The 20576-nt window shown below is 45.0% G+C and overlaps 1 protein-coding gene and 1 long non-coding RNA gene across 5 annotated transcripts; one reads left to right on the top strand and one right to left on the bottom strand.

Annotated features, from left to right (window-relative positions):
* The first annotated feature begins 411 nt into the window (after window positions 1-411).
* On the top strand, window positions 412-7312 carry LOC120108391. The gene is made up of 2 exons (XR_005509763.1): window positions 412-443; window positions 7046-7312. It is a non-coding gene; the product is annotated as an uncharacterized LOC120108391 (long non-coding RNA).
* Window positions 7313-10405: 3093 nt separating this feature from the next.
* Window positions 10406-19497, bottom strand: LOC103715729 (G-type lectin S-receptor-like serine/threonine-protein kinase At2g19130). Of its 4 annotated transcripts, none has more exons than XM_039121987.1 (2): window positions 19136-19497; window positions 10406-16659 (listed from the first exon to the last, which is right to left on the bottom strand). In XM_039121987.1, exon 2 carries the CDS (start codon window positions 13205-13207, stop codon window positions 10832-10834), a length of 2376 nt encoding a protein of 791 aa, XP_038977915.1. In that variant the 5' UTR covers window positions 13208-16659; window positions 19136-19497; the 3' UTR covers window positions 10406-10831. The 4 variants fall into 4 exon arrangements, 2 of the variants coding, with proteins under 2 accessions (XP_038977915.1, XP_038977916.1); XM_039121988.1 differs by lacking the exon at window positions 19136-19497 and adding an exon at window positions 16953-17072; XR_005509762.1 differs by lacking the exon at window positions 10406-16659 and adding an exon at window positions 17085-17117.
* Window positions 19498-20576: the final 1079 nt, after the last annotated feature.

The following is a 20576-nucleotide window of genomic DNA, read 5'->3' as shown; positions in this document are numbered from 1 at the left end:
TAGATAGTGCTTCCCACGGAATCCAACTGCAGTCGCATAAGAAATTTTTTCGGAAAAGAGGTACTGTAAGAAATTCAAATTGTAATTTCTTCTTTGATTTTGAGCATAATGATGGATTCTGATAATTATGTAGAAGCGTAGGCAACCAATATGATAAAATAGCCTTAGATAATGTCCGGAAGTTAGAATTCATCATTATTTATAAAGCATAATTTATTTCAAGATTGTTAAGAATTATTCAGCTTGGTGGGTAATGAAAAATATATACCTCCTTGAAATATGTTGTTTTGGTGGTAGGACTTGTGCAATTTTTTTATTAAAAACCTTGATGTTGTTGATATTTTAGAGAAATTAATCTAGCCGTTGCTGTGCTTAAATATTGATTGAATCCCATCACAAGTAGATGATCTCGAACAAACTTTCAATCCCAAGGAAAGCTAAAGGTGTGCTATCTCTTTTTTTTTTTTTTTTTTTTTGGTAAAAACGGCTACTCATATCATATGGTACGAACGTGAGTACAGCCCTCCAAGTCACAGGAGAGTAAAAGATACAACTGTGAAGGGACGTCTACATCAGACGTCCACAAAAAAACACCTGAGTGCCGAGCGACAAAAGAGGCGACCCAATCTGCTGCCCGGTTCGCCTCCCTAAACACGTGTGCTGCCTGAAAAACAGCCATCATCTGAGCCATCCTACGGGTCTCACGAATGAGGGGATGGCAATCCCCAAACCGATCCACACCCCGAATCAGATCAATGACCACCGATGAATCACCCTCGAGGTACACCCGCTCAGCCCCGGCTAACTGCCTCGCAAAGGATAAGCCCTCCCAGGCTGCCTGTAGCTCTGCACCAACCACAGTAGATCCAGGCGTACTCCGTCCTCCTGCTGCTATCATCCTGCCACAATGGTCCCTGATCACAAAACCGACCCCACCGCACAAGCCATCTACCGACCTACTCCCATCAAAGTTCACCTTGAGATATCCAGGGGGTGGGGGTGCCCAAGAAACAATGGCAAACCGTGGCGCTGAAACAGCGTGGTGAGCACCCCAGATATCCCTGACCAGCCCAGAGGTGACTACCGAAGTCGCCCCAACAACCTCCCTCGCAAGCAGCATCGCCCGGTCTACCACCAACCTCGGAGTCGCCCTCCTCCCCTCAAATATACCAGTATTCCTGTCCAACCATATATGGTAGGACAGGTACGCTACACAGATCCCTGCCTCAACAGATCCGGAATGCCGCATGGAAACTCTCAGCAGATGGATCAGATCCTGCACCAGCACCACCGAGGCCGGTAACTGTATCAGTGACCTCCTCCATATGTCTCGGGCCCTAGGGCACTGCAGCAGAACATGCTCCATAGTCTCCTCAATATCTGCACAATCCTCACAAAACTGAGGGATCCTCATACCACGCCGCGCTAGCACACTCCTAGTCGGAAGGCAACCCCACGCCACCTTCCAGATGAAGAGTGCCACGCGCGGGTGCACCCGCATCCTCCATATCCACCGCCCCTCAAACTGTCGGACTGGCTCCCTCCTGAACACTGCATGAAGATCCCTAGCTCGCACCCGTGATCGCCCCGTCGGTATCCATACCAACCTATCCGCCTCCCCCCCTAAGGGTCGCTCGGGCTAGAACCAACTCTGCCAACTGCTCTCCAAAAACCTCCCGAACCAACCCCTCTCTCCATCGCCCTCCCTCAGCATCCAGTAAGTCACTGACCCTCCACCCTGCTAATCTCACCGAGTCCACCATGGTCGGCATACTGCATAGCGGTACCTCAGTCACCCATCTATCCTCCATCACATCGATAGACTGACCATCGCCAATAGCCCATCCAATCTCCGGAAGCACCACCGTAGCTCTGGCACACATCTCCCTCCACACCGGGGAATGACGACGACCCCCACGCATGCCCGGTACCAAGGCGCCATACTTAGCCCTCATCAGCGAGGACCATAGACTCTCGGGCTCAAGCACAAATCTAGCCACATGTCTGGCTAGCAGAATCTCACGCCTCACTGCCAATGCCTGAACCCCCAAACCACCACAGCTAGTAGGCTGGCACACCACCTCCCATGCCATCAAGTGAACACCACCTCGACCACTACTCCTCCCCCATATGAAGTCCCTGAACAACCGCTCCAGGGATCGCAGGAATCTCACCGGAACAATGGCATTAGTAAGCAAATAGATAGGGACTGATGACAGAACCGAACGCACCAAGGTGATCCTCCCTGCCATAGACAGAGCATGCATCCGCCACCCCGCTAATCTGCGTCTGATACCAAGCTCACACGGCAGACAATCCCCACTCCGCAGCCGCCGGTCGGACAATGGGATACCCAAATATGTCATCGTGCCCACCTGCTCACCGACCCCCAAAATCTCTACTATCAAATGCTTCATAGCCAGTCTGGTCTTTGGGCTGAAAATGATGGCTGACTTGGTCAAATTGACCCTCTGACCTGACGCTGCACAGTAGACCTGGAGAATCTGACCTATAACCCGGGCTGACTGACGCGTCGACCTGGCAAGAAGCAAACAATCATCGGCGAAAAGTAAATGAGATATCGCAGGGGCCCCACTCGCCGGTCTATAAGCCTCCAACTCCTGAGTGTCCACAGCCTGGCGCAGGGATCTAGACAGGGCATCTGCACAAATGATAAACAGTAGCGGGGATAGGGGGCACCCCTGACGCAACCCTCCAGATGACACAAAGAACCGGGACGGTGTGCCATTCACCAGAATGGCAAAGGAAGGGATCTGAATGCAGCCCATAACCCAACTAATCCACCTCTCATGAAAACCAAACCCCTGCAAAGTCTGCTGCAAGAAATCCCATCTCATCCTGTCATATGCCCGCTCCATATCAAGCTTAATCCCCATCAAGCTTCCCCTCACCGGGGCCCTACCGAGATCAAACAAAAACTCCTGGGCAATAAGCACATTATCAGATATGCACCGCCCCTCCAGGAAAGCCCCCTGCTCTGGACCAATAAGTCTCGGGAGGACAACCCTCAGCCTAGCAGCAATAATCTTGGCCGTGGCTTTGTACAAGGTCGTACAAAGGCTAATCGGCCGGTAATGACTCGGTTCCGTAGCGTCCTGCCGCTTCGGAATCAAGGTAATAAAGGTCCGCTGCCAATCTGCCGCCATCACTGCCGTGTCGAAGAACTGCTGTATGGCCGCCGTCACATCTCGTCCTACAACCATCCAGTATCTCTGGAAGAACATCGGAGGGAAGCCATCCGGCCCCGGAGCCTTGTCCCCCTCAAGGGACCATATCGCCTCTCTGATCTCCCTCTCCGACACCGGACTGATCAACGCCTCAGACTCATCCTCAGATACCCCTGTCGACGGCGGTGGAATACCCCCCGTACTCCCTCCTGTAGTCTGCTCGGTCCACCTGGCCCTGAAGAAACTGACCATAATCCTCTGAATCATATCCGGATCCTCTGTCAACTGCCCATCCTCACCCCTGATAACTCTGATCCTGTTCTGATGCCTTCTAATAACTGTCGCCTGGTGGAAGAACCTCGTATTTCTATCCCCCTCCAAAATCCACTGGGCCCTCGATTTCTGTCTCCAAAATATCTCCTGCTGTCTGAGAAGGCAATCATGCAGTGACAAGAGCGACCTCAACTCAGCCATCTCCCCCTCCATGAGACCTCCCCCCTGAGCCTCCTGCACCTGTAACCTGGCAATGGCCTCCTCTGACTCCTCGATCCTCCTAAAGATGTCTCCAACCTCCTCACGATTCCACCTCCTCAGCCGTCTCCTCGTCAGCTCCAATCTCCGGGACACCCTGTACATAGCATCCCCCCTGACTGGTGTACTCCATGCTTCCCTCACCATCCCCCACGACCGCGGATAGCATAGCCACATCTTCTCAAATCTGAAAGGGGGTCGAACTGGAATGTGTACATCTGTGCTAATCAAAAGCGGACAATGATCAGACGCTATCCTCGATAAATGACTCACCCGGTGATCCGGGTAGCACTGAACCCATCCGGCGGTCCCATAAGCTCTATCAAGTCGCTCCCATACTCTGGCCCGACCCTGCTGATTATTGCACCAAGTGTACCTAGGACCCACAAAACCCAGGTCTATCAGTCCGGTCGATGTCAAAAAATCCTGAAACTCCGTAATCTTCCTCTCATAAGTAAACGGTCTACCCCCCATCTTATCAGAAGGATCTGTGATACAATTAAAATCACCTGCTACTAACATGGGATAGCCCACACTGATCAACTGAGATACCTCCTCCCACAGTATGCGCCGCACCCTAAAATCGGTACTGGCATACACCGCAGCAAAAACCCATGGTCTCAAACTGCCCTCCGAGACCACCATAATCACCTCCTGAGTACAACCATGGAAAATATCCACTTTACATGGACCCTGCGCCCACGTAACAATAATACCTCCTGAAAGCCCTTGAGACTCCACTGAATAGAATCCCCACGACCTCGGTACCGCTCTCCTAGCCTTCTGTAAGCTCTGTCCCGACAGCCGGGTTTCCAAAATTACACAAATATCCGGATTGTGCTGCTGCACAACCCTATGAAAGGCCGGGGCAAAAGAGGGCTTCCTCGCGCCACGGCAATTCCAAAGGAAGACCTTCATAATTCACCCATGGGTTTGTCACAACCCCCTCCCCCGGGGCTGCAATCATGGAAAACCACCTCCTCGGCGGACCCTCCACAACCCGAATCCACTGGGTTCACCTGCTTCACAGCTGCCTTCAGTTGGACCAGCATATTGTGGTGTTCCCCTCCATCAGCAGAATGTGCCACTTGATGTGCCGTGCCACCACCACCATCACCTCCTGCCACAGTGCCCATACCCGTCGCCGTTCCCCCGCACGGCTCCACACTGGTCCCCCCAAACCTTCTACCGCCAGAAGAGTCCACACTGGAGCCTGGGATCCTCACCTCCTGTCTCCCAAGACCAAACTCCCCACGGCTAGACATGGATGCCATGCCATAGCTCACCGAACCAGATGTAAGGAAAGCAGACATCGATTCAAGCATAGGTGCCTTACCTCGACTGGATTTATCCAGATCCATTCCGCTCCCGTCCGGCCCATCCTTGCGTCCCACCGCCTCAGTCGCGCTAACCGAGGATCGCCGTCCGGCTGCCGAGAAGCCCGCCGCTGCCGAGCTTGCCCTCTTCACCTTCCGTCCAGAGACCGCCAGCATCCCACGCCGCGAGGTGTCACCGGCCCCCCTGCCATCGCGCTCCGCCCGTGGAGGTCGCTTGTTCGTCGCCGTGAGCGGTGGAGGAGAACTCCAGCTCCTCCGGTGGCCACCTGCGTCCGGCCGCCCTAAGGGGCAGTTCCCAATCGCACTGCGTCCCTTAGACCCCAGCCCACGACAGGGACTTCTGGATCTCTTCCTTGGGCTCGGCCCAAGCCCGCCACAGCCCAGACCGTCACCGAGTCCATCCAGGCCACCAGAAGCCCGACCCGGTCCATCAGTCGACCCACACTGACCAGGGCCTGTTCCCCGGCCCAGAGCTTCACCGAGTCGAACCAGACCCGACCCGTCGCCTAACTCACCATCTGCAGCGTGTTGACTCATCTCCCCCGTGGCCGCCCCCGCACCAGCCATCGTGACGTCCTTCTCCGGCGTCTTCCGCCGAGCCACCTTAGAAGGTTTCTGCCACCCTCCAAGATCGACCGGCGTACCTCAGAAGGGAGCTCGTTGGACTGGGAGGGGGTGGACGCCGGGTCCGGCCGAGAGCCCGCCACAGTTGCCTCCTTCCTCAGCACCGGCTTCTTGGGCGCCGGCTTATGCCAGGTACGGTTCATCACCATCCATGGTCCATACGCCGCCGGCTCCTCCACTGCACCCTCTGCCCCATTCTCCGGCCCAGCAGCCCCCTGAGCGTCCGCCCCTCCGCCATACAACTTCCTCCCCCCTGCCTCTGCCGTCTCCCCCGTACCCAGCACCGGAGGGAATCGGCCGCACTCCGGCGCCGAATGCCCGATCCGGCCGCACATGGAGCACGGGGCAGGCAAGTTCTCATATACAAAACTTTGCCAGAAGGCCTCCTCGACACCTCCGTTTCTACCCCTCACCAGCGTCCCTGGTTTTAAGGGACCTGAGCAGTCGAGCTCGATTTTTAGCCTTGCGAAACCGAACCTCCGCCCCTGCTCCGTGAACCCATCCAGAGCCAGAGGTTTACCAGCTCTTGTGGCGATCTTGTAGATCGTCTCCTTCCTCCAATAGTCCACTGGTAGCCGTGGCATCCGCAACCAGACCACCACCCTTCCCACTCCCATGGCACCGGGCACGAAGTTCGGGCGCCACCTATCCATCGCCAGAAGCTGCCCGGCTACCATCCATGGTCCGTTCATCACCGCTGCTTCACGATCTCCCTCCTTGGCAAATCGGAGGACTGTGAACCCATCCATCAACGGGAAGATCTCCACATTGTAGTCCAACCGGGCCGCTCTCTTGATCTCCCTCGCGATCCACTCTCCAGGAACTGACCTCCCCAGGCTTCTAACTATGACCGCCGTGCTCCGCCACTCCGCCCGAGCGTCCTCCAGCTCCTCCTCCGTGATATCCACCACCTCGTCGGAAAACCTCTTCTGCAGAAACTCCAGCTCACGGTTAGATGGCTGCTGACAAGACCATGCAGGCTGGCGAGCCGATCCTTTTGCTACATCTGCCCAGGAGCGCCCCTCCGTCGCGTCCCCCACACCCTGCGCAGCAGATCCTCCCGGCTTCCCCGCCGCCGGTCGAGCCGAGGCCCCCTTCCGAGGCTCCATCCACCACTCCTCCCACACTATTCTACCCCCACACCAGGTGTATGGGAGAATGCCCCACCCACCGCACGGATATTAACGCACCTAGGTACGCATCCCGAGCCACTCTCTCTCTCTCTCTCCTTCTTTGGAGTTGCATATTAGCGCACCTGTGCTATCTCTTTCCCTCAATATATAATACATAAATAATAAGTTGTTTCTTTTTTACTTCATTCTCTTTTTATATTCACCTAATGTCTCGGTTGTCTTTCCACTATAGGATAAGTTAGTTTTGTATATGCTTATGTCAGTCCTTGCTGCACTCTGATTTGAGAGCTCCTGGAAATGTCAGGGCTGGAATTGAATGCTGCACTCTGATTTGAGAGCTCCTGGAAATGTCAGTGCTGGAATTGCATCTATTGCCTCTGAGGCACTGCAAGTCTTGGTCCGATGCTGGCTCTTTCACTCCTTAGCTACTTGTGGTAACCATGCTTACCTTGGCGTGGGGGTTGATCATTCAGGACCACTCGAAGAAAGAAGCATAGGTCATGAAGACGATGATGGATAGCGGAGTGAGAGAGTCAAGCAACTTGTGGAGCCAATTTGTGGTTGTGCTGCTTCATGCATTAAGAGTGTCGCTACCAGAGGAAGCGATATTAGTCTTGGTTTTTGGATTCATCACGACTTTGTGAAGGCCATGCTGGTCTCATGCCTGTCAGAATCTTAATGAAGTAAACAATGAAACGGTTTGGCGGTCACCAAATAGATCCTGGATCAATTGGAGTTGAGCTGAAAATTATTTCATAATTTGAAAATATTTTTAATTATTAAAAGTTTTTTATATTATAATTTCAAAGCAATTTCGGAGCAGTTCTAAGGTTATTACTGGAATCCTACCCAAGTTAAGCTATTCGGAGATTCCTTAAGAAAATTAGAACTATTCATAAGCTGTTAAACAACTAGATCCATATGACCGAATGCATGGAAGTATGTAGTTTTCATATGGCATTTGTGTTACTGGAACAATAACTATAGATTTAATTATTTATTGGCCCTTCAGTTAAATTTTCAGATAAAATCGGCAAAACCTTGTTAATTGTAAGTGAATTATATTTGGAAATAATTATTTACAGGTAATAATGAATGTTTAATGGTTCATTGACCCTAATTCATAAGTTTGACGTCAGGATGTAACTGCTAAAGTTTGATGGAATAATAGTAATGTTTAGACAGTGGAATCTGCGTACGATCAAATAGTATGATGGATATAATATAGTTAAATGGAAAAGAATTTAAAAAAATATTTTTTTTTGTGTTCTGCGCGGCAAAAGCATACTTTCTTCTTTTTGCGGGTTAGCTACGTTTGAAAGAGGTGTTGCCACTTTAACATATATTTGATAAATAGATTGAAAAAATAATTTTGTTATGACAAAATGGCCATAAAGAATATTACATTGTATTATACAACAGAGCATAATAAAATATAATTTATATTAATATATAAATATATGATATAGTATAATATTACTGTAATATAATATAATATTAGTATAATATAGTAATATAATATTACATATTATAGCATAATAATTTAATTTAATATAATATTAAATTATTTAACATAACATATCAATATATTATGATATAATGTAATATAATATTATATTTATAGTATAATACAATAATGAAGATATAAAATATTATAATTATTAATGTAAATTAATTTTTCATAATATAATAAATTTTCTAACTAGATGATAAAATTGGTTAAACAATTATTAAAGAGACATTTTGTGTAATTGTTATATTTTATCACGGATATTTTGGTCAAAAAAATAGCTTTCTGATCCGGCCTAAAAGTAATTTTCCGAACAGCTCTAAAATGGAGCTTCTTCCAAAAAGCTGTTTTTAGCTTTCTAGAAAAGCTAAAAAGCTTTCCAAAATTTTTAACAAACATCCATATTTCATCTAAAAGTACTTTTGGATGGTCAGAAAGTATTTTTTAGCCCTTCAAAAGCTCTTCCAAATGGGGCTAAGTTGCTTGTCTTCTTTCTATCTCCCCAATAGATTCCTATTTATATGATGACGACAAGCTAGAATAATTTGCAGAGAACAAGAATTCCATCTTGAGGACACTATCATGTATAGGACAATTAAAAAGTCTAAAATATCACTAATGCTTCTTTTTCTTCTTCTTTAGACGGGCTTGTACTATAAGTAGTGTCCTGTTGGACTAAAAATGAGACTTTTGGAATTCATATTGTTGCTGGTAGTCTCGGGGGGATGCCGATGCGGACCACTCTATGGATTTGTTAGGTAAAGGTCAAAGAGCTCGCTGGATTGGCTCCGACCGAATTTTTCGATGCTTAAGTTATAGAAGATTATCCCCCTAATGTTTTAGTTAGAGGAGGTTATTTGATGAGAAGTTAGAAGGAGGAAAAAAATAATTTTTTTGTACTTAAACATCTGAGGGCTCGGCCAGAGCCAAACTCTCCGACCCTCGTCTATTATCTTGGAGGTCTACGACGATTGTTTGCATAGCGTTCTGGGACCGGCGGCGGCACATACAATTCCTAGATTTATTATATATTTTGAATGTTAGCATTTTATTTTCATGATTAATGTTTTCCTTTCTTTTTCATTTTTTTTAATTAAAGGACAGTGAAATTGAATTGCCCGTATGTGACATTGATAGATGGGTTCCTTGGGCTATATACATGGCCGCCGACGCTTGTCTGTACTATATAACTGGGTCTATCAGCTTTGTTTTCTTTGGAGCTGAAATAATCATCGTCGACCTCTGATTCCTTTATTTTATTAGCGAAGAGCTAATAATATAAGCCTACTTAGCGGAGAAAAAACGCATGGATCGGATGAATGCCATATATTGTAGAGCCTACAAAAGAATGCCCGCCACAGGCTGTCTTCAATTGGTTTATCTACATGTTTGAACAGAATTAACACTCCTTTGTTTATTATATGGGTAAGCTCAAAATAGAAATAGATTGTATGCGATTAAAGAATTCATGTTACAGCTGTCAATGACTACCAACCGTGTCTCCTCTGTAAGGTCTCTCAAAAGTGACAAACTTTTTTGAATGATTGAGACCCGGGTGGATGTTGAAAATAAAGAAGAAGGTCGAAAAATATTCAGATTGGCTTGCTAACATAGTTCCTGTTACGAAGAAGGATGGCCAGGTGGGTTTTTGGGACTAGCCAATAAGGAGATAGAAGGCAAAGTTCTTGAATACGGCAGGCCGCCCAATTCTCAACCCCGTCCTATCACATGCCAATGAAAAACAACTTAAACTGGCGGTGCTTTCTCGGGCTAACCTACTTTCTATTTGTTGATGGGACATTTCCACGAGATCGAAGTTATATATTTTTTAATTCTTATTTTCATTTTCTTACGTCTTTTTTTTGCCTATGAAAGAAGTGGGAGGGAGGAAAAAGCCATCTCCACCTCTAATTAACATCCACATCCTTTCAACGTATCTTACCATCTTGTTTTTTATCCCACATCTAATTAACATTATACATAATCAAGAGAACATCCAGGGGGTACGATCATCTCAAATGGCTGGTCCATGAACTTCATAAATACATGCGCATATGTGGTTTGATTGTTGACGTGATTCAGTAAAACTGAGAAATTATGAAATAAATGCCTTGAAAATAAATAGATAAGAAGGTTTTGAACATTGTCTTCAACAAGAGGTACATCTGGTGGCTGCCAGCTTACTCGTGTATGTAACATATCTATATAAATAACTCATGCATGGAAAGTGATGAGTTGGAAACTTTATAACATACCTAACCTATCTTTATAACAAGAGATATCCATGAACTTTATGCCACTAAATAGATACTACAGCCACTATAGAACATTACACCCTCATACAAACATCCATCTTAAGGATCATAACAACTATAAGCTATACTTTAATCCGTTACATATTATTGGCATGCTCAGCAGAGATTCATGTGGCCCTTATAGCTTGGCAATTACGGATAGAAATCCTGAGATTGATCAAGTGGATCTTTGTATTCAGTGGATGACAAATCATCACGAATTAATTTGGCTCTGATCTTCCGTAAGGAGCTGAAGAGCCCTAGGAAGTGGCGGCATGCTCACCTCCAGGACTCCCTCTAGGATCTGCACCACCTGTCCCATTGTTGGCCTGTGAGCTTCAGAGTCTTGAATGCACCAGCAAGCAACTCTGCAGACTCTGGTTAGCTCTTCAAGGTCGGCAGCACCTTTGAATCCATGGTCTAATAAGCTAAATATATCGCCTTCAACGACCTTTGTTGCTGCCCAGGACGGATAAAAGATTTTGCTCCCATCCGCAGAGTGCGTTGTGTTTCGCTTGCCTGATACCAGCTCAAAGAGCATCATCCCGAAGCTGTAGACGTCAACCTTGGAGGTGATTGGCAGGCCTGAAATCCACTCGGGTGCGAGGTAGCCAACGGTTCCCCTCATGGTTGTCAGGACCCTGCTGAAGTCGCGACCGATGAGCTTCGCCATGCCAAAGTCTGCAACTTTGGCGCAGAAGTCCTTGTCTAGGAGTATGTTGTCTGGCTTTATGTCACAGTGTATGATGCACTCCCTGCACTTCTCATGGAGGTAGCCTAATCCTCTCGCAATCCCAAGAATAATTTGATACCTCGTCTTCCAGTCCAGAACCGTGGATTTGTTTTGAAAGAGGTGAGAGTCCAGGGAACCTCCAGACATGTACTCATAAACTAGAAGCCTTTTGCTGCCCTCAGTGCAGAAACCGCGAAGGTGAACCAGATTGACATGCTGAATAACAGCCAATGTGCTCACTTCGGTTCGGAATTGCTTCTCCCCTTGTCCCAAGCCTTCAAGCTTCTTTACAGCTACTTCGGTTGAGTCAATTAATGTCCCTTTAAAAACGGAGCCAAAGCCACCGCTGCCCAACTTCTCAGAGAAGTTCTTGGTCACACGCTGCAAATCGCCATAAGTAAACTGAATCAAAGAACCCTCAACTTGTTTTTCCATCCGAATTCGTTTCCTCCTTTGAAACGCCCAAATTAGTCCGACGAGAACACCCGAGATCCCAAGAATTCCACCGATGACACTAACAGTTAGATCTATTACCAACTTATGTGAGCTACTTGAAGCTGGGAAATCAGAGGCAGCGAGCCGGAGATGCAGAGTACCAGCTGCACTATCACCATCATAGAGTTGTTGAAGGTTCCGAATGTCCCCATTCCAAATTGAGCATCCACTCACATAAGCATACGCGTTGCATGAGCAGCTGTTCAAGCAAGCCTGTTCGCAATCTCTAGCACTCCCGACAGTCAAGTTCTGCGGATTGGCAGGCAATCTCATATTGGTCATCTCAACGAATCTATCCCCTTCTCCACCGGTCGAGCTTTTATTGCTGCATCGCAAACTGGTTTTCCTCACGCACCCTGACTTCCAAACATTGAACTCCCATTCTTCCATTGAAGCTGGTTCAAAACCATAGGAGCACCTGCAAATATTTGAGCTTTTCTGGTCGCAGATACCGAAAGCTCCACATAGAGAGTAGACATCACATTGAGCCGAAGGTTGAGTAAAGATTGCCTGCCACTCCTGGGCGCCGTTCAGCCAATACAATTGCTTTAATAGCCCCGATGATTCAATCACACACCGAGTGATGAAAGAACTGTCCCGGATGGTATACATGGCATACTTCCGCTGCTTGTTGTCGACGAAGGTGAAGTTGAAGGGAGTGCTTTCTCTGGTACTAGGGACTGCAGTGAAGTACTGGCCATTCCACAGCCCACCGCTCCAATAAATTTCAGAACCATTCCACAGCAATACGAACTGATTGGATCCATCGGGGTCCATACTATGAGCGAAAGGCCCGGGGGCAGGATTCTCACGATTCTCCCATGAAGTCATGCTCTGATACTCCTCTGTGATCTTGTTAACTCCAAGCCATCCTCCTGGCATCCATGTGTCAGTTGGGTGATCAAAACTCTGCCAAATTGTAGTGTTTGACCCATTTCTTATAACGAGATTTCCGGTGTCCAGAAGCACAGCAACCGTGGAATTCGAGGTTGATGGAGTTGAATTGGATGACCAAACTGGGATTTTGGAAATGTTGAGGAGGACTAGTTTGCCATCTTCTGAGATTTTTAACTCGGCAGAGGAGGTGTTGGAGATGGGTGTTGCTCTGTTCGCCACCCAGACTACAGTTTGGACAGGAATTGTTTTGTACCAGATACCTATGTAATAGTTACGGGAGTTACCTGGTGTGAAGAACCCCAGCTCAAACTTGCCTTCTTTGGACACTATGGTCTGGTTTCCGGAGACGGACTGGCCCAAAGAGATGCTATCAGTTGCTCCACAGTGTTGGATGTTGAGAGAAGAGAAGAGAAAGAAGAGAAGAAAGAAGGAGAGGGGGGAACATGGCCTTTTCTCAGTATCCATGGGGGCAGAAGCAAGCGACAGAAACCAGCCTGCTTATGTAAATATGTATAAATAAGAGGCAGTCGCTGCAGCTTCTTTTTAGGTTATTTTAACGGCAGTCAAATTTCAAATATTAAAAGGGAGGATTAAATTTCTTTTCTTAATTTGGGCCCGTTGAGAAGATTCAAGTCATTTATAATTTTAGGGTCATGAGAAGATTCACTGATGGAAAGTTAAGCAAGGTGAGTTATCAAAGTCGAGTTGTTATGAAGATCTAGTACCCTCTTCATGTCCATGTCGAAACTTCCTATGGAAAAAATCAATAGCTGCTTTGTCCTCCATTCAAGGCTAAATAACCAGCCTTCAAAAGAAGGGTAATCAGTCCTGTTGGAAAATCTAATAGATTGAAGTCCAAGTAATGTTGATAAAAGATAGCGTAAGTCAGCCAAGGAAGGTGAATTATCAAAGTCTAGTTGTTATGAAGATCTAGTACCCTCTTCAAGTCCATGTCGAGACTTTCTTTGGAAAAAATCAATAGCTACTTCTGGTAACCATGCTTACCTTGTCCTGGGGGTTGATCAATCGGGACCACTCGCAAAAAGAAGCATAGGTCATGAAGACCATGATCAATAGCGGAGTGAGACAGTCAATCAACTTGTGGATCTAATTCGTGGTTGTGTTGCTTCATGCATGCAGAGTGTCGCTACCAGAGGAAGCAATCTGCTTCCAAGTCTTGGATTTTGGATTTATGACGACTTTGTGAAGGTCATGCTTGTCTCATGCCTGATATTGATATATGGTTGGAAGAACTTCCCTGTGATATATGTCTGATATTGATTTTGGGGTCAAATTGATTTAGGTTTCCCACCAGAGTGATGAGGGTGGTCCGTTTTCTTTCCTTTCTGCATGTATGTTCTACAAAGTAAAAGAAGAAACCATGCAGGCTTGTTAATATGATTATACTTTTTTTATTTCATGCCTACTTTGATAATGACTTGGTTGCTTGCCTTCTTTCCACCTCTCACTTCAATTTATATGATCCCTACATTCCAGTCCCTGTTGCAGAGACACCTTGAAATTTGCAAGGATGGCCTTGTTATCTGCATGAGAAAATATGGTAACCACCAGTTTCTTGACTCCTGGTGCTGTCATCAGACCAATCTAATTCCCATTATAGCTTTTTCCTACTTCTTTTAAGTCCATCATGCGACAGTTAGCAAGCATTTATAATGTATACTAACATAAATATAATTTTTTTATCACTAAAAGTAACTTAATGATGAACCCAACCGCAGGAGACTCAAAAACAAAAAGGCCGATTCAGATCCTTAGAAGCCTTGCGGACTTCCACTTTAGGCAGAGTTCCTGTTCATGTACTGTTTTATGTTCTAACAGTGATCAAGGATGATAATCATCTCAATAATATTCTTATCTGATAACCCCAAATTCTGGCAATAACTCCGTACACACAATCCAGGATGCTGATAATCGTGTCCTCATAATGCTGTGTCACAGCAAAATTTGTTTATGCTCTCTCACAATATTAGTTCCTTTCTGTCAAGCACCCTTTTCAGATGGAGTTTCTCGGTTTTATTTCATTGATTCTTCTCTACAAGCTAATCAGTGCTAATGCAACTTAACATATCTACGCAAGATTGACAGGAAGCATTAAAACATGCGGTGTTACATGACGACAAGGTTCTGCCTAGACAGATGAATTTTCTATTCATACTGGGATTGACAATCTTTTGAGGGTATATATAGAGAATATTGCATGTAGAAAATCATCAGTATTGATAGCTAGCTAGCTACTTGCTAATGTAAGGGAAAATGAACACCTAAATTTTCTCTTGAAAAGAAAAAGAGAAAATTGATTAAAAGAAGTCCAAAAGACTTTTTTTTTTACAAAGAAATCGATCATATTTTACTATTATGAAGGTTGTGAATAGATTAATAGCATAATAGAGCACAAAGTCGAGTACCAATGTTAAGAGTCAGAGAATTCAAAAGAAGTTGGGAGTTTCTTCCAATCCTGCTAACGGATAGAGAAAGGAGAATTAGGGTTTTAACGAGACGAAGGGCAAAGAAAGGTTTTTATGATGGAGTGAAGGAGGGCTTGGGGTTTCGGATTCGTTACCTGCTGACAAGAAGAGGTGAGGCTGAAGCCGATAGATCACATGACTTTGGAAGAGAGGCATCGAGGCATGACTTTCTCGGAGAACGCCCTCAGTAAAACTTGAAATATTTAGATTCTCGAGTTATTTTTTTTTCTTTTATGGAAAATGAACGAAGCGAGTCGCACTTCCTCAATGTTTATTGAAATAATCTATTTACAAGATATAGTGCCTTGAGTTATCGGATGTACATTATGCCGCCAGAATAAGTTTATTGTCAAAAAAAAATTGAAGTTAAAATAAAAAATGATTCAAACATCCTCAAATCAAATTAGGATCGTTATGAAATCCTTCCGTTGTTAAGTCCACGTAGAGACTGCAAAACGGCTTTTTTTATGAAAAAGGGTAGGATTTACTGAAAGTTTTATGTACATAGCTTCCACCGCAACCCACTAATGTAGTGGCCTTTGCTGGAAGGATCATCGAAATAGTGACCCATAGACACGCTGGGGCCAACCTTATTTTGTTCATGAAAGCAGGATTTACAAGAGAGTTAGATGTCGTCCCATTCGTCCTACTACCTGCTCGTTTCAATTTTTGTAAACCAGTACACTTTCCCGGTTCTCAAGCAGGCGGAGGGGAGCTAATTAAGGTGAGCAAACTTCCTCCAACAAGACACTCGCTGAGCTTGCTCCATTGTTTCCTTACTCTCTAGTATTATATTCTGACTTGTTTCGTGCCGGCGTCGTTGAACAGTAAACTCCAAAGGTCAGTAGTCGCAGTTTTGATTTGCCCATTACAGGTCGCCATCCAGTCTTGAAAGAGACTTCTGACTCGTTGGAAGAGAGATGTAGGTGAGATGGCCACAATTTTAAATATTCTGCTGTTCCGTTCTACCCACAAGCTCCAGCAAGTTTGTAAGACCCAATGGGCCCGGTCCATTTGACCGACCCAGTTGGCCCAAAAGAAGGAAAAAAAAAAAAATGCACATGCTGCGCTCGTGCAAGGAGGGAAGAGGACTCCCATTAAAGTCTTCTTCCTCTTAAGTTCGTCGGATGGAATCTGACTCCGGTCGAATTTCGGTTATGATCGAGCTCTATTTACAGCTCCTATCATCGGCCCTTCCTATCACGCCCCGAATCCGGATCATGACACGGCCTTGCTATTGCAAATCTTTGCCGCAATAGCACGCAGCCACATAAAATTTTAAATTTAAATGAATTATATTGTTCATGAAGGGCATAAAATGTTTGAACAATAAGGAGCGATATAGAGCTTTTAAAAATTTGTACAATTATATTCAGTGTATCCCAAACCCTGGAGTGAGTCAAGCTCCTTGCTCCTAGCAGTCTTATTTATCTGTAAGGACATAAATGAATTGGTGTGAGCTATAAAAACTCAGTAAGTAACCATGTACAATCTTACTAAATCATTTATAATGCTCCACATGCCAGTGTATTAGTTTAGGAAATTAACAGTTAAAACAAAATAGGCATTTCTTATAGTATATATCCAAATCAGTCATAAAGCAATGCATGTCCAATCATACAAGTTCATAAATTTGAATATGCATCATGTAAAATTTTTGCCATTATTCATGCTTTGAAATCTCTACTCTTAGATGGTAATGCAGCTATAGTCACTATTATTACCCATGACAGGGCCATATGCCGAGCTACTATAACCCGCTGGCGAGGGCCGTATACCGAGCTACTATAACCCGCTGGCGAGGGCCGTATGCCGAGCTACTATAACCCGCTGGCGAGGGTCGTTTGCCGAGCTACTATAACCCGCTGGCGAGGGCCGTACATAGTAATCTGAGAGTTTATAAACCATATCATATTTTCCATAAATCTTACTTCATAAGTAGATTGAAAGACGAATAATAGCACCATAATGTATAAAGTTTAGGATCATGCTGCAAACTTCATTTTCTTTTATGCAACTTTCTATATCATCATAAATCCAGTGTACACAATATAGTAAACTTGATGAATGCCATTTTGTCAAAATCATACATCACTTGCTACATATGCTTGATCCTAATTTTTGAGAAACATAATTAGTAATATACAACATTGTATTCAAATAGTTCATGTATTTGAAAGCAATAAGATTATATCAGGATCGCTTACTTTAATTTGCTCACCAACTCTTAGACTTAGATTCCAATTCTCCAATACCTAGCAATATCATTAAATTGCATGTCACTTGCACATTTAATTTCTATTTATTTATAATCTTCTCTTAATTAAAATTATTTATAGTCCACGCATAGGACTCAATTTCATTTTTAGATCCATAGCCTAATTCAATTTCTGGTTCAAGTCTAATCTAACTTCTGGTTCAAATTTGATTCAATTTTTGGTTTAGGTCTAATCTACTTTCTGGTTCGAATTTGATTCAATTTCTGGTTCAGGTCTATTTCACCTTTTGGTTCGGGTCTGACCTAATTTTTGGTTCAGGTCTGGTTCAGCTTCTGGTTTAGACCTGATTCAACCTCTGATTCAGGTTTGATTCAGTTTTTGGTTCAGGTCTGACCTAATTCCAACTTCTGGTTTAGACCCAATTGCCCTCTGGTTCAGGTTTGGGCCCATTTGCATTCAGGCCCGAAGTTTAATTAAATCCTGGATCAAACCCTTGGCCTGATTCAATCGCTAGGCCCGTTTGTATTCAGGTGCAGAAATTGGTTAAATTCTGGAACAGGCCCTTGCCCTGATTTAGTCACTGAGCCCATTTATATTCAGGTCCAGTAATATAATTAGTTAACTTATGATTAAATTCTATTAGTTATATTTAATTTAAAGGGACCTAGCCTCAAACTATATTCAATTGGACCCTTACATTAAGGTTTGGACTCCTTATGCCTAATTTAGTTTTGGGTTTAAGAATACTGGGCTCGGACCAGACCCAACCCGGCCTCAGACCTTTAAAACCCAAGTTATTTGAAACCTACTGCCGAAATCAGGCCCACCAACATTTTCTTTCCTTTTTTTTTTTCTTCTTTCTTTTATTCTTTTTCTTCTTTTTCTTTTCTTCTTTTTCTTTTTTTCTTTATTCCTTCCCGAAGCTTCCCTCTTCTTCTTTCTTTTTCTTTCTTATCTTCTTCTCCTGTTCTTCTTTCTTCCTCATTTCTTCTTTCTCTCTCCTCTCTTCTCCTCTTTTCTCCCCTCTTCTCCTCCCTCTCTTTCTCTCTCTCTCAGCAGAAGGGAGGGCGACGGAGCTCTTGAAAGGGCTGTGCCTATGGCTGGCGCCTACAGCCAGCGCCCGCGGCCGAAGACCGCGACCGGCTCTACGGCCGATACCGGCTGAGAGGGAGGAGGTCTCGGTCATCCTGATCACCCCTCTCCAACCTCCCTTCTTCTTCTCTTTCCAACCCAACAGAGGAGGGGAGGATAAACCCTCCTCCGTCAGCACATCGGGGAAGGAGGGATCCCTCGGTTCCACCATCACCCTAGCCGAGATTGGCTACGGGTGCGGCCGAGCCGGGGATTCTCTCCCTTGGGCATCCAGTTAGAGAAGGGCGCTTGGCCGACCATTGTACCATGGATCGGGAGGTAAGGTTTTAGGGTTAGGGTTGCTTGAGTACAAGGAAGAAGGGGTTCGAGAGGGAAAGAGCTTTCGGCAGTCGACGACTGTGGTTATGACCGTGGCCGATCGTGTTGGCGCCGGATCAATAGCCGAATGCTTTAGTTAGATCTTCCCTTCCCTACTCTTCATCTTCTTCCTCTTCTTCTTTTGATCTCTTCTATTTCGTCTTCTCTTTGTGTTGTTGTTTCATAATTAAGCTAGATCTACTTGCATAATACAAGGAAAGAAGAAGTCAGGGACTTACCTAGCTCCGGGACAACTCTGTGATGTTCCCTCAAGCGGCTCGGATCCCTACTCCGATGATATCGCTCCTGCTTCAGTTCCTTGTAGCAGAAAAATAAGGGAGTGAGGGGAAATGAAAGAGTGATGGAGTTCCTCTGCAAGGGATCTATGGGCTTTAATAGCCCTCGGGATCACGACTGTTAGGCAGTTTTAATTGCCCATGAATGCTATCCCATACATAAGCTCAAGAAGACTATCTCATGCGTCAGCCCATGGACACTATTTTATGCGTAAGTCCATGAAGGCTCTGTCATGCCCCGAACCCAGCATCCGGGTCCGGTACGCGACCGGCCGCATGAGCCCTAGAGCAGTGCCCTAAAGATCATGCAAGGCCTATGATTAACAAAAATTCCAATAAATCCACAACTAATTTAATAATTCAAATAGACAAATCCGACATGTCCAAATAAACAAATTGGTTCAATTACAAAATCTTCAAATGTTCATCGACATCAAAGAAGGATAAACAAACTAACTAACTAATAACTCTGGTACTCGCACTCTGCGCCCATTCCATCCAAATCTATGCATTCTGCAACTCTGGTAAAGAAAAAGAAGAAGAAGGGGGTGAGCTTTACAGCCCAGTAAGAATCCCTACACATCCATACCAACACAATAATAATATGAATTCGAAAACCACGATAAATCGATGCACATTTCATGAAATCATAAACAGTTTCCATAAGACTCAAATAATCAATATAATTATGAACATCAAGCATCAATAAAAGTCCATAATTATACATCAAACATCAATGAAAGTCTGGCCACATAAAGAATGATATAGTATATATATATAGCTTATAAATCACTATGACTATTTTCAATGCTTTTTCTTCCCATTCCATGTTAACTTGATCCGGATCAATTATCTTTCCGACTTTGGGCTACATCCCGGTCACATTTCCGGCTCGTGACGGGGCAATCGATAGTATCACATTTCCGGCCTGTGATGGGGCAATCGATAGTGTCACATATCCAGCCTGTGACGGGACAATCGATAGTATCACATTTCCAGCCTGTGACGGGGCAATCGATAATATCACATTTCCAGCCTGTGATAGGGCAATCAATAAAAACGAGATAAGCCCAAAGTCCCTGTTCATTTAATCAATTCACAAACACACATCCATTCCCTTTTCCACTTTATCCGACCTAGACTAACCATGGTCACGTTTCCAGCCCGTGACAGGGCAATCAATATAACATGGTTAGTCCATGCCACCACATCCATAAATTCAATTATGCAGATATAGGTTATACACATACATGCATTCATCATAATTCCAATCACAAGCCAACACGACCAAAATATAATTTAATATAAACTATTTTTGCTTTGTCTGGATCATAGCATATCAAACATATATATAGTGCAAAATATTTATATCATGTAGGATTGG

The sequence above is a fragment of the Phoenix dactylifera genome, unplaced genomic scaffold, assembly GCF_009389715.1.
Source record: "Phoenix dactylifera cultivar Barhee BC4 unplaced genomic scaffold, palm_55x_up_171113_PBpolish2nd_filt_p 001309F, whole genome shotgun sequence".
NCBI classification, from domain to species: Eukaryota; Viridiplantae; Streptophyta; class Magnoliopsida; order Arecales; family Arecaceae; genus Phoenix; species Phoenix dactylifera.
This window is presented reverse-complemented; position numbering and strand designations above follow the sequence as displayed.